Source organism: Anguilla anguilla, chromosome 17 (genome assembly GCF_013347855.1).
Source record: "Anguilla anguilla isolate fAngAng1 chromosome 17, fAngAng1.pri, whole genome shotgun sequence".
In the NCBI taxonomy this organism is placed as follows: Eukaryota; Metazoa; Chordata; class Actinopteri; order Anguilliformes; family Anguillidae; genus Anguilla; species Anguilla anguilla.
In genome coordinates, this window is record NC_049217.1 from 27,950,473 (window position 1) to 27,964,859 (window position 14,387).

A 14,387-nucleotide genomic window follows, 5' to 3' on the forward strand; every position below is an offset into this window, starting at 1 on the left:
ATTGAAGTCGGCAGCCTTCTCTACCACACAAATGTGCAGGAGTCATCTGCCATAACCTCCTGTGACCCCGGCAGGAAAAAAAAAACAACTTTGCTTATTTTTATTTTTTCCAAGTTTCAAGTTTTTTTTAATTTTTATTGTCACCTACTGTCACAGTTTACACATCTATGCAAGGTGAGTGAACTTCTTCAGTGAAGGACTGTTCAACAAGGCAGTAGCTGCACAATAAAATGAATAAAATAACTACTCAAACATCAGGATTAGACATCAACACGATGCAGCATTTGAAATCAACAAAGTGCTGCACTGTCAACGATACACAAAGCAGGCTGGGAGCTCCAAACTCGGCTGCCGTGCTCAACGCTATCTTGACTGTTTTGTATCATAATATTTTGTGTCTTGGACAACGACAGCATGTTACAGTGAAAGTATTTTCAAAAATGCAAATAATTTTATTTTTTATTGAATGCCCCTTGCAGTGCAGGTTTCAACATAGTAGAATATATGGTTCTTTGAGATGAAGACCAGAGACTCATAACCAGAGACTGAAAAAATAATTGCCAGGTCTTGAACAGATAATGGCTGCGCAGATCAGCAGACTGGATGCACAGATCAGCAGACTGGCTGCGCAGATCAGCAGGCTGGCTGCGCGGATCAGCAGGCTGGCTGGGCAGATCGGCAGACTGGCTGCGCAGATCGGCAGACTGGAGGCACAGATCAGCAGGCTGGCTGCGCAGATCAGCAGGCTGGATGCACAGATCAGCAGGCTGGCAGTGCAGATCAGCAGTCTGGTTGGTGGCACAGATCAGCTGGCTGACTGATGAAACAAGGCAGAAGGCTGTTTTGGGGAATGCACAGTCTGCACCATCCTGACTCAACAGGACATGCTTCAGACACAGGTCAGGTTTGCGACTGAAAAATTTGGGGAATAAATGTTGCACTTTTAAAAGTTTTTCTTTTATTCTTTTTTCTGACTTTTTCTATTCAGGGAGTGGCTGTAATAGTAACACACTGGCCACTTTATTGCAGGACACACACACACACCATTCAATCACACACTGATGCCTATAGGCAATTTAGACTCTCCTAACCTGCATGTCTTTGGACTGTGGTGGGGAAACCGGAGGTACCCTTGGTGTGTTCAAGACCAGGTTGGACCCAGTGCTAGACACTCACATGACTGCAGTCTCCACCATGTGACCTGCAGGGATTTAAACTTGCACTTCAACAGTTATCCTCCAGGAGGTCCCCGAAGGCACTTCAACTGCACAGTCAAATGACTAATCGTTCAACAGAGTTTCTAATTGAGACGTTTATGCAAACAATGAGTTGATCTAACGCGGAGAGAGTCAGAGAAAGGAAAGTGAGCATGGATGGAAAGCTAAATGCTGTGGACAGCATGTCTTTGAGCGATCGAGCGAAGCAGTACACGCCTGGTCCACTGCATACCGGCGGATTGAATTTATTTTGCACAACCTGCAATTGATCAATAAATCTCAAGAGGCCATATCAGTGGTCTCCAACCCTGGTCCTGGAGAGCTACAGGGTCTGCTGGTTTTCACGGTGACTCTGCACTTCATGAATCAATCAGAGCAGTTGATCACACAGTTAACTCAACTCACCTGGTGTCTTGGGGTCTCAACTGGGTGCTGATTTTAGGGTGAAAACAAAAACCAGCAGACCCTGTAGCTCTCCAGGACCAGGGTCGGAGACCACTGAATTAAGGTGTAAGATCAACATCGCGAGGGAATCATCTGTCGGCAGGAGAAAAGACAGCATTAAGCGTCAGATTGACAGCTTCAGTAGAAGCACGTAGAAGCAGCAGACTGCTACTCTGCATTAAAAACATTAAAGAGCTGCTGAATGGAACGACTGTGGTCATTGAAGAATCAACAGATGGCGACGACAATTATGTCTTGCATATTTTATTTGATCCACAAGGGAAATCCCTCGCAGCCGATCTGGAAGTTCGCCTTGTTGCGTAACTGCCGTGAATCACTCCTCAGTGGTGGATGGCAGAAATACTTATTGCATTATCATATTGGTTTCGAAAAAGTGACTGGATTTGTGGCTGACAGTGCAAATTATATGTTAAAAAGCACATTAAAAAAATCCTTAAAAGCTCTTTGCCAAATTCAGCACATTTAAATTGCAATGCCCACGTTGTTCCACTAGCTAGTAGTGTTCGGTCAACTAATTTCCCTAAGATCGACAAACTTGCGGCCACTGTCAAGAATGTTTTTGAACTTTGTCCAAGCTGGAAAATGTGTTACATGGAGCATATTAGGAGAGTGATTACTGGGCAAGGTTCTTCTCTGTGAATAAAAGTTTCCCCCCCGAACCATGTAAAACTAGATGGGGAAGTAGGTATTCTGCAGCAGATGCCCAGCAGATATAGTACACTATATGGCTAAAAGTATGTGGACATCCAAAATCCCATCCAAAATTATGGGCATTAATATGGAGTTGGTCCACCCGTTGCTGTTATAACAACCTCCACTCTTCTGGGAAGGTTTTGTATTATATTTTGGAGCATTGCTGCTGCAGGGATTTGCTTCCATTCAGCCAGAAGCACATTAGTGAGGTTGAGCATTGATTGGGTGATTAGACCTGGCTCGCAGTTAGCTTTCTAATTGATCCCAAAGGTGTTGGACGGGGTTGAGGTCAGGGCTCTGTGCAGGCCAGTCAAGTTCTTCCACACCGTTCTTGACAAAACCATTTCTATATGGACCTCGATGTGTGCCTGGTGGCATTGCCATGCTGAATCAGCAAAGGGCCTTTTCCAAACTGTTGTGCAAGCATATAATCATCTAGAATGTAATTGTATGCTATAGCATAGCATTTCACTGAAACTAAGAGGCCAAGCCCAAACCATGAAAAACAGCCCCAGACCAAGGGGTGTACAGACACGTTTGGTCATATAGTGCACGCCCGCTCTTATCCCAGATTTGTGTAAATGGAGATGGACGTAACACCAAACACCATTATGTTGACAGAGCTCAAGGCACTGAGAAAGTCATGTGATCAGAATCCATGAAACCTATAATGAAATTTAACAGCTTAGAAATGGATGTTGTGCACTTGCTCAGCAGATGCATAGCACAGTAAAAACCAATAAACCATCAATGCCTCATAACCTTCAATGAAGTTGCAGGGAATTACAAGACATATTACAACCCTGATCAAATAAAAAATAAACCACATTTCTAACAACCAGCTCACTAATTTCTTGAGGCTGTTAGGATTTTTGATTCCAAGCAAGCTTTGCATATACTCGATGTGTCAACCTACCTGCTACTCTCCAGTTTCGACAGAAACTGTAGATCCGAGCTTGGCAATTATAAATTATTTGCACAAGGAACCGGCACTGCAATGTCACTGGGTGAATTCTGGGATACATTCAAAGAAATATTTCCAAACTTTACTCAAAAGGCAAAAGAGTACTTGGCCATGGTAATTCAGTCAATGTAGAAAGATATCTGTCTTCCCATGGACCAAGTTTCACCAAAAACCACAAATCAATGACAGAGGAGAACAATGACAAAGTTCATTTGAATTTTGTACATTCACCACTTTTAATTTATCTTTTTTTGTATACCACTGCAAACAATTTTCTTATTGCTAATACAATTTTTTATTTATTTAATTTTTTTGTGCAAGTTAAAAAACTGCTCTCATTTTTAATGTGGGCATTTCCCACTACTTCTAACAAAAACGAATATGCCCCTGCCTACACACAACATTTGAATTACTGCAGCACGTCCATGGTAGTAAGGAATCAAACTGAATTTAACATGTGAGAGTCACTTGTAAGTATTGTCTATGCTTAATTAGGGTCAATTACCTTTTCAGCTTAGATGATTAATGTGGTAGAAATGGGATAATGTCTGAGAAGAATAATGATTTGCCAAAAGCACAATGCAGAAAATAACAGAATTAGTTGTCTGAGAACAGAGCTGACCATTTTAAATTCTTTAGTGAATATGGGATATTCTCTTGTATGTCAGCATGTATATTCTTTATATCCTGTGTATATCCTAACACAATTTGGGTAAATCACCTGCCAATTAGGCATGGTGTAATTAAGTATTACTGGCAGTTTGTTACATTTCAGGAATTAAAATTTTGTCAAATTTTGGAACAAAAAAAAGTCAAATACAGACGACATTTCAAGACCAGGATTGCAGAGTTCAGATGCACTGACCATGTCTCGAACACCCCAAGGGTACTTACATCGACTAAATGGTCTGCCATGTTTCCAAGTATTACAACTACATACATCCCAATATCGGTGGACCATTTTTTTCCCTTTAATTAATTTCCGCCTATGCCCCCTTGTTCTGACAGAACTTAACCTGAGCTACTGTATGTTCTGTAGTTTATTTTACATCCATGCATCCATCCGTTATGTATACCCGCTTATCCTGAGCAGGATTGCGGGGTGTGCTGGAGCCTGTCCCAGCGTGCATTGGGTGAGAGGCAGGAATAGACCCTGGACAGGCCGCCAATTTATCACAGGGCAAGTTGATTTTATAGTTGTTTCTTTTTTTTTTAAAGGAAAAACCTTTTCCTCTAATTCAAGGGAAAACATTTAATTCCTCATAGTCTCCATCGGCTACGCCTAAAGTGATTAAGTAGCCTGCGTTGGGGTGGGTCAAGAGACTGAAAGGAGGGGGAATATACAGAAATGTTGAAGGTAAGGACTCTGTCAAGCAGCTATAAATCATCTACTCTGTACACTTCACATTAATGAAGTTTGGAGCTCCTGAGTATATGAGCTGTACTTATACGTACTGCAGCCGTCCACGTAGGGATTGTGCTGCCACACAGGATAACGAATGAGAGGCTCAGATTCTTAATGCTTTTGCTTGGCACTAACATGGAGGGATAACACATACATCAGGGCTATTCTACTGGTAGCCCACGAGCGAAACTCAGCACAGACATACTATCAATCAGTCACTGAAAATAAAAAAATAAATAGAACTCAGATACATTAAATACTTGTGACAAGTCAATCAGAATACTAAGTAATAGCTATGCACATTTTAAGCAGGCATCTGTGTTGCCTGCTTAACACATATGCAATACATCTTATTGGCACATAGAAATCGGTTAATTGAAAACATTTGGCCGGTGCACATCATTTAAAAAATAAAAATAAAAAAGGAAAATCAAGGAGGCGGTCATTGAAGAACCCTGGCACACATCTTGCCATAAGAAAAGGCACATTAAGCAACTTTAAGCAAACCCCACCCTAGGTTGCCCATAATGATTTATTTAATTACTTTTCGTCCGCGGGGCGAGTGGTGATGATGTATGCAGTCGGTGATGATGGCTCCGGGTTCGTAAGACCCACTGGCCGAGGGAGGGGTAACCCATGGGGCGAAGACCTCAGGGCGGCTAATTTGCATCGGGGGGGGGGGGGGGGGGGGAGGCACTGTAAAGCAGCGATGTCCGAAACGTGACCCATCAAGGCCTTTGGTTTGGCCCCTGAAAGGGACGGTAATTAAGAAAAACTAAATAATCATTAATTATTTAAATGCTTACTAAGCCTCAACAGTGCCCTGGCAAAATTCCCAAACTGGCTCCCACAGCCTGGCCACTTAATCACTCCCCAATCGTTTTATTTGGGTACGTTTTCTCCCTATCCACCTAATCCTAGGTTTGGTGGGCGGTTCAGGTGCCAAACCTCCGATGTGTATGGCGCAGGTGTGTGATAGACATCTGTGGAAGTTCTGGTGAGATTCCTCCGTTCACTGTGAAGCGCTCTGGGATTTTTAATTTCACCGTATACATCCGATTCATTAACACTATGATAGCGGTTCCCAACCTTGTCGCTGGAGATCTACCATCCTGTAGGTTTTAATTTCAACCCTAATTTGGCACACCCGATTCTACTAATTAGCTGCTCAACAAAAATATCTAGCTGTTGAATGAGGTGTGCTTTGTTTGGGTTGGAGTGGAAACCTACAGGACGGTAGATCTCTAGCTGTTGAGTGAGGTGTGCTTTGTTAGGGTTGGAGTGAAAACCTACAGGACGGTAGATCTCTAGCTGTTGAGTGAGGTGTGCTTTGTTAGGGTTGGAGTGAAAACCTACCAGCAGGTAGATCTCCAGGAACAGGGGTGGGAATGGGAACCATGGTACAATGTTCTCCTCTGCTCACTGTTGTATTTGGGATGAGTGGCTATTCACAATGGGGTTTAGACAACACTAAAAAAAAATATGGCTAAAAAAAAGTGCCATCTTTTTTTTAAAAGAAGAGCTGACAGTCCACCCTACTTGTGTGTGTGTGTGTGTGTGTGTGTGTTCACTTTTTCATGGGGGTAAAGCAGAGGGGGTTATGGGTAGAGATGGAAACACAGTATAGAGTGCAGAGGAGAGGAACCAACGAACCCCTCAACTCTGTGGGACGATTCGTAAACAGGTTGAGATTCGGCTGTCCTACAGAACGATCCACAGGATCTCCCCCAAAATTAGCATGTTCAGCTTAGCAGATGAGCTGTCTGTATCTTGAAGGTACAAATGTGAATCTTCTCAAGTGTCTAGTTTAGTGCAATTTAGCTCTAATATAGTGGTAAAGGTTATAATAAAATAAACAAAATAAATGTACACAGAAAATACATTTTTAGATCAACTGACAACAATAAAAGCCAATGTGTTCTGAGCGAGACAGGGCTACACTTTAAGTCTTACGCTGTTTTAAAAATATACATCAACAAATTAGCCACAGTGTTGGGGCAACCTGCAGTGACAGACTACACGATCAAGAGACAGCATACAGTACCTGCTTCTTTGAAGGTGAACCGGCTCGGCTGTTACCTGCAGAACAGAGCTTACGGCAGAGCCAGGGGGACTACCTGACGAATCCTTACCCCTGGCATAAAACTTCCAGTTCCAGAGTTCAGAAAAATCTATTAATATAAATATTTAGGTAAGCCAAGATCAAACACGTTGCAGAGTTCTATAAATGAAACTTATTTGGGCCTCAAAGTGTGCTGAACTTTAAAAGTTTAATTCTGCTGTGAATTAACTGAAAGGAGGAGCTGGAAAGTCTGCTTACGGCTTTGAGTGGGACCTTGTTTTCACACTCCAGCTCCAGCCAGCCATTAACACGTACACTTTTAGCAGTGACCGTAGGGGTGCACTTAAAGGATGAGGTTTTGACAAAATAATAAAATCATAAAAGAATACCTGCATGCACAATCAAATTAAATAATACATGTGCAAAGAAAACACTAAAAAATAAGGGATTGCATTTAGACGGTGCCGTTCATGATCACACCTAATCTACCGCAAATACACAGCACCCTCCGGGGCAATGCAAAGCGGCCATTTTGCGCTAGAACGTTCAGCAGACATCAGCTGAAATGGAGAGGGAGATAATTATTAAGCTAATTAACCTGGGGTTGATTTGGAGGCCAGATTGAGGGAGACTCTAGTTGGGAATTTTGCCAGGACACCAGGGGAGACTCCTATTCTTTGCAATAACCGAGATGGGAACTTAAATGAACTCGGTGAGTCAGGATTTGGGACCTCATCCAGGAGATGACAACTAATACTACTGTACGGTGTCCGGTGTCACTGTACGGGGCCATCAGTTTTTCTGATTGATATCAGACGGAAGCGCTCCCCCTACTGGCCACTTCCAGCAGCAGCAGCGAGAACGTGTGTGTGTCTGCTCTGAGGTGCGTACTGCCAGTCATCATTTCTCACTTGACAGTCCTCTGATCCCGCCCCACATTCAGTCCGCTGCAGTGTGCATTCTCCATTTCAGAGCAGGTTGGTGAAAAGGCAGACTGCAGATACCCATGTCGACCACATGGGGTGCTGTTGCGCAAAAGCCCAAAACTGCCACACTCCGTTCCCCGTTCGATCTAATTAAGCGCCGGCCGTTATGGATGCAGGCTCCTGGCACGGTTGGGATTCGACAGCAGCCGACGGGGGCACGGTGTGTCGCAGTTAAACCCCACTGTATTAGCAGAGCAGGGCCAGGGGCTGCCGAAGGGAGTCTGACATGCAGATCCTCCGACACACACCCAAGTGATTAACTTTTAAAGCAGGTTTGATTTATGTGTCTCTCAGGAAGAGAGAGAGAGAGGGAGAGAGAGAAAGAGAGAGATGGCTCTCTCACAACAGTGTTGTTTTCTTTTTTTTAATGGGGCATCGCAGTGCCTGATTTACTTACATTCTGTTTTTTTTTTCTGGGCTCGGATACCTAGCTGGTGCCTGCGTTTCTTGTGTCACATACTGTACTTGTCATTTTACCAGTCAGCCTAATGCCATGGGCTATAATGTTGCAGCAGAATGACAGTGCCAACTGATGTAATTGACTCAAACATTGTATGTAGTGTAACTATACGTGAAGTGACAAAAACCCTACACCGAAGACTCTTCATTTTTAAACGGCAGTAGAACTACACTGCAAACTGATTTCTCAACCCCGCATACTTATGTCTTTATTCCCACTAAGTTGAGAAGTAGCTCCCTGTAATGTAATGTGTGTTTATTACATGATATGGCTGTGTCGTGTAAGAAACCACTCAGATGCACCAGACGGTGCGTCGAGGTCACCAACAGCAAGAAACCAAAACGTATCCCGTTGAGGTCACCAACTGTAAGAAACCCCTCCGCAAACCAAAGAGCGAAAGTATCTGAGTGGCTTAGGCTTGGTATTATACTGAAATGGTATTCATTTATTAATTATGTTATCTCAGTTATCGGACTCCAAAAATTATGTTTTGACTTTTCCTCTGTGCCAACAGTTATACATGGAAGGAGGAGACTGCTGTCTGCCAGTAGTGTGGCTTTATACAAATCGCTATCTAACTTGATAGATGTCTTTGGGTTGTGTAGCCTGCATAAATACAATTGTGTATCTTGCTATGACACTAGTGTACATGTGAGTGACTACAGGGTGCAGATATCCTAAGTTCTATGTGTATGCTAGGACCTTAAAACTGTTAGGTGTGCAGTGGTAAGAGTCAAAGAGGAATGCCAGGTTCTGTACAGATTATGCAGTAAAATTCTACAAGTGGAGCATCAACGATTCTATGGATAGGGCCAATGACCTATAGCGTCTTATGACAAGAACGACAAGAACAAAATTAACGGTCCTGTTTCGGTTTACTGGTTCAATATTCTATACAAGCTATTTCACCATAAATACCGAGTTCAATGGCGTGAAATGTAAATCTACCGATATTCACATTCTTAAAAAAATATCAAAAGCGTTTTCTGATTTCTATCTGTCCGAACCCTGGTCCCGTTAGAGATATATCATATGTCATAATTCGCTAGGACTATCTCTCTAATAGGCTACTACTTCCTGAATACAGGTTCGCTCCCACAGGTGCTCCACACATCCGGGTGAATCTGTAGCGTACGCCTTGATGCGCGGGCTTTGTTGTTCTGTTTCGTTTTTATTTAGATGTTTGACTTTTTTTTTTTGGTACGCACACCCATATTACGCGTTGTCGATTATCAGTTACGCTATATGTAAAGTAACCACGTGTGATAAATATAGCGTAATATATAGCGTAATAAAAATAAATATAATGTAATTTACATTTAAATGTAATTTAACTTTGCAATTTTTTGAATACATTTTTTTTTAAATTTCATCTGAATGGAGAAAACCCAATTGTATTAGTATGGGGCAGACCACCCTACGCGTCTCTCCAAGCACGAGGGTGCCAGCTGCTGCTTATTTCCGCTCCGTGCACCAGCTGACCCGTGCAGTCTTTGCATTTGTACGGCAACGGTGAACGTTTTTATGCGCAGTTGGTGCAGAGTGCATGTACACGACTGACCAGAGGAGTCGCTCTTGCTCGTTGAGGTGGCGACGACTCTCTCCCTTCCTGGCCCGTGCTATGACTAATTATGCACCGCCTTGCGGGGCCAGCAGCCAAAGCCTGCAGTGACATACATGGTCAGGATTCAGTACCAGACCATGGGGCGTCACCATACGGAGGAAACAGTGATTTAGCAGAACACCCCTGTGTCTGTGTGTTCTTAAATATATTATAATATTCATAATACCACTTACCATTTGTCCGGATTTGTGGTTAACAACTGGAAATCCCTTCCATGGATTTTGTGGCGTTCTTTGGCTGGCTTCCCCGTGACCCCTAGGGGGAAACATCACTGGGCCATCTGTGACATTCTGAAAACAACTAGGTTATGACCTATTCTTCAAAATAATAACAATAATAATAGAAATCCTGCATCTTAAATTGTTTTGCATATTTCAATACTGTTCATCATTTTGGACAAAGGCTTGCTCAAGCAGTCTGCCCACATGCAGGAAAGTAGGTGGTTTGGAGAAAAATGTGTTCAGAGAAAAAAAGAAATGTGAACACATCCCACGTTTTTGTTTCAGCTCGCTGTTACCAATAGGTGGTCTACGGTCCCTCCGTAAAAAAAACCCTGTCTTTGGGGGATGTATGCGCAAATGGCCTACGCCAGTTTCTCTTATGTATTGAAACCATCCTGTTTATCGTTCACCTAAAACAAACTACAGCTCCCTGGTTGGCATGGAGAGCGCCGGCTGATTACGCTCTGCGGAGAGACACTGACGCGAAAAAGGGCGGAGGGGGAGGGGTAGCAGGTAAAGTGATAGAGATGGACGAAGAGGAGCGCGCCTGCGCAGGAGAGTCTCATCCCTCTGCATCGCTTCTTTTTTCATCTTTTTTTTTTTTTTTTGCAGCATCAGTACCGCGCGCTCGTATCACATTCATTCGCTGGACACGGAGCGCGCTGCGGGACCACACTGCACCGCTTCGGAGGACCCACAAGCACCGTATACGGGGGGATAGAGGAAGGAAAAAAAAGGACAGCGAGGGTTCATTGGGGAAAAGGAACCCCGAAAGACGAATATCAGCAGAAAAATATAAGAGACGGACACTAGGAAAAGAAGAAAACGGACGAGGCTGCGAAATCCAAGCGATAATATTTTAGCCGACACGGCGGGGAAACAATGAAGGACCGTACGCAGGAACTACGAAGTGTAAGATAACATATTTCTCCCATCCGTACCCTCCTCCCATAATCTCCATTTTCCTCCTCTCTCTCTCCTCCCGAATCTTCACCGCAATCTGGCGTCCGCCGCTGACATCTAACCGCTAGTCCACGGCTAATAATATGTAAGCATTCGATTGTGGAATTTTACAGAGGACGGATAGCCCAGATGACATGCTAGGAGCGATTTTCCGCATTTCGCTTGTGTTCTCGTGCACGTATGTAGCCCCTAGAATTAATGGGCTTGGGTTGCCCATTATAACATAGATTACATGGGCGAAATAATTCCATTCACCGGGGACGATCAATCAAAAATGCGGCGATCCAAAGGCAAATAAACCGCTAGGACACAAGCACAAACACGCCGCTAGACGAATCATGATGGAAATAACAAGCCTTTTAATGAATTCGGATGTATAAGCAGACGTAGGCTATTCGTTTGATTGTGGTGGATCACTCGTACAAATGTGCATCCCAGATTCCATTAACCGGTCGACCGGTGAAGTCTTCTGGCAAGCTAAGGCATTAAATCCTGGTACATAGAAATATACCGTCAGAATCATTTTAGTGCGCGAATGTCTGTTACTTGCTGGTTGGTTGTAGCGAGTGGGGTAAAGGAGTGGGACGAGGTCACTTATTGAGATTGTGGAATTTAATTAAGGAAAGTATCCTATTCCAGTGAGAGCGACGATTTAAGGCACTGCATATTTTCATGTGTGTATTCTCCTGAATTGCACACACACGTGTGTATGTGTGTGGGCATATACTGATGTTTTACAATGATTATTACTCTTCTGACCCATCATGGCGAAACACAACTGTCAAAGATGATTTAATATACACGCACATCCTTCTGCGATGAAATTGTGCATCTCGCCTTTGCCTAGGAAATAGACGCCAATGTAAGGCCCAATGACTCTTTTACATTGCCTAGCCCCTAGTGTCTGTGGACGTTGATCAATAAAAGATTCGCGTAGAAACGCCTGGAACGGTTGTTCCGCAGATTTATGTTACAGTGCTAATATTGTCCCGTAACATACATTGTATTGCGAAATGCGGGATACGGCAAAAACTCCGCGCAGTGTTTGCAAATACGATGGTTGCTATTATCCTCATTATAACCGTTGGTAAGTGGACGTACCCCAGGGATTTTTTTGAGCATTTAGAATAAAACGCTGTGCACAGCCTCACTCTCGGTTTGACACTGGCGTTCGCCTCGACGCTCACTGCAGATCCATCGACTTAAATCTTGCTATGGCGTTTGCGTGTGTAATGCAGCGTTCATAGAGATTTTTCCGCCTTCTTGTACGCGTGTTAATTTAGTGAAGCGAGGTGGTTTCTATATTCGGCATTTATTATCGATGGGCAGGTCTTGTGTCATCATACCAGCTCCGGCTTCCTTTTCTCTTGATAATGTGTCAGCGATTCTGAAATTTGTGCAAGGTAAATTGCCGTTGTACGTTGGTCCACGTTAACTGGATTAACAGCGCTAATATGATAATGCAATTTTAAGTTGCAGCTCCGGTAGCAATGGCCGTACGATTGACTTGTGATTATATTGCATATAATCGTATGATCCGTTGGCATCGTGACGTATTTATCGTCCCTCTGAACGAACCTTAATTAGGGATGGGTGCGTATGTTAGGCTACCGAGGGGGCAGCGGACTGTAGGCTACGCAATGTGTGTTTCTGTGCGAGTGGAAGAGACGGCCGTTACACAGTCGTGTGCGCGTGCGGGTGTGCATTGCAGCACAAATTCTGCCGTCTGTTCCAATCTCATTGATTACAAGATGGGTGGGGGTTGTTTCAGAGCAACGCCTGCGAACAGAACTCAAACTGAGTCGCGCACACAGGCTACGTATACCTTAAAAGCGCAAGTCTGAAATAGCATCGATCATACCGAAATACCTCAGGAAAAATAAATATATATATATATATATATATGAAACACTATATCGTGCCCGCGACTGAAATTGATTAATTGAACATCGGTAGCATACAGTACCTGACATGCATCGTCAAACACACACTTTCAGCCTGTGTATGACCGGTTCGTATCATTTGTATTTTTTAAAAATAATTTCTGCTTTTCTCATTGAGTTGTCGTAAAACGACCTGTAGAAAAATCAAAAGGTGACCAAAGCTATGTCAAAGAACGATGCAATGGAAATCGTACTGACTTGATCTTGTGGTGGAGTCTTTAAAAGTGTATTACCTCGCTGTAGTAACCGATAAGGAGCTCAGACACGAGGATCAGAGAGCACAAAAATTACGGCCTGCATTTTTAAATGTAGCCTATTGTACAAAAAACTACAGTACAGAGCATTTGAATTTTCTGTACTCAATAGGCAACATATGTATATGACAGACAGTGGGTATATGAAAAGCACCTGGAATACAGATACGCAAGTGTAATGTCTCTAAGACATAGATGAGATAGAAAACATAACATTCACCAACAAATAATAATTGTGAATAAGCATATATATATATATATATATATATATAAACACATATAGTGCCATGAGACATTACTATGTTTAGTTCTGAACAAATATGCTAATATAAAACATGGTTATGTCTATGTGCTTGCTAAAAATGCACCATAATTTATGATTAAATGGTAGCAAAACCAAATGGGATTACAAAGCGCTTGTGCTGCATGTGTATGTATCTGTGATGGTACAAATGTGCTCAAATGAGTTATTTTTAGTTGTGTGTGACCTATTTTAGATAATTGTGAACATGAATAGTTATATTATAGAATGAATGAGTAGAAGAATATGTATGAATTACCTTTCAAATGGTGTTCCCACCAAATGCTGTTTTCTACTACTGTATCATACTTGTCTCACATTATTCAAACTACTGTACCATATTTCAGTTCCATTAATCATCTCCAAATCAAATCAAATAAAATTGAATTTATTTGTATAGCACATTTTACAAACATTTGTCACAATATGCTTTTCTGTGGACCCAGGCCTAAAACTTTCTCCATATTACATTACTATTCATCGTCTATAAATTACTCTACCGTATTACAGTACTATTCATCGTCTATAAATCACTCAACCATATTACAGTACTATTCACCATCTAAAAATCACTGTACCATAGTACAGTACTATTTGCCCCCAAATTATTACTCTGTCATATTACAGTACTATTCACCTCCAAATAACTGTACCAAATTACAGTACTATTCACCTCCAAATTACTGTGTAATATTCACCTCCAAATTACTGTACCATGTTACTGTACTATTCACCTCCAAATTACTGTGTCATATTACTGTACTATTCACTTCCAAATTACTGTTCCAAATTACAGTACTATTCACCTCCAAATTACTGTGTCATATTA

The 14,387-nt window shown here is 42.5% G+C and overlaps 1 protein-coding gene and 1 long non-coding RNA gene across 2 annotated transcripts in view; one reads left to right on the top strand and one right to left on the bottom strand.

The window, feature by feature from the left end:
• Window positions 1–254: 254 nt before the first annotated feature.
• Window positions 255–10,571, bottom strand: LOC118216642. The gene is made up of 4 exons (XR_004763046.1): window positions 10,050–10,571; window positions 1,623–1,754; window positions 1,092–1,201; window positions 255–817 (listed from the first exon to the last, which is right to left on the bottom strand). It is a non-coding gene; the product is annotated as an uncharacterized LOC118216642 (long non-coding RNA).
• Window positions 10,572–10,698: 127 nt separating this feature from the next.
• stx1b (syntaxin 1B) overlaps window positions 10,699–14,387 on the top strand; it is a 63,782-nt gene continuing 60,093 nt past the window's right edge. The window contains exon 1 of the mRNA XM_035398008.1: window positions 10,699–11,009. Coding sequence (XP_035253899.1) covers window positions 10,980–11,009 — 30 coding nt within the window. The 5' untranslated portion in view covers window positions 10,699–10,979. The remainder of the gene's footprint in view (window positions 11,010–14,387) is intronic.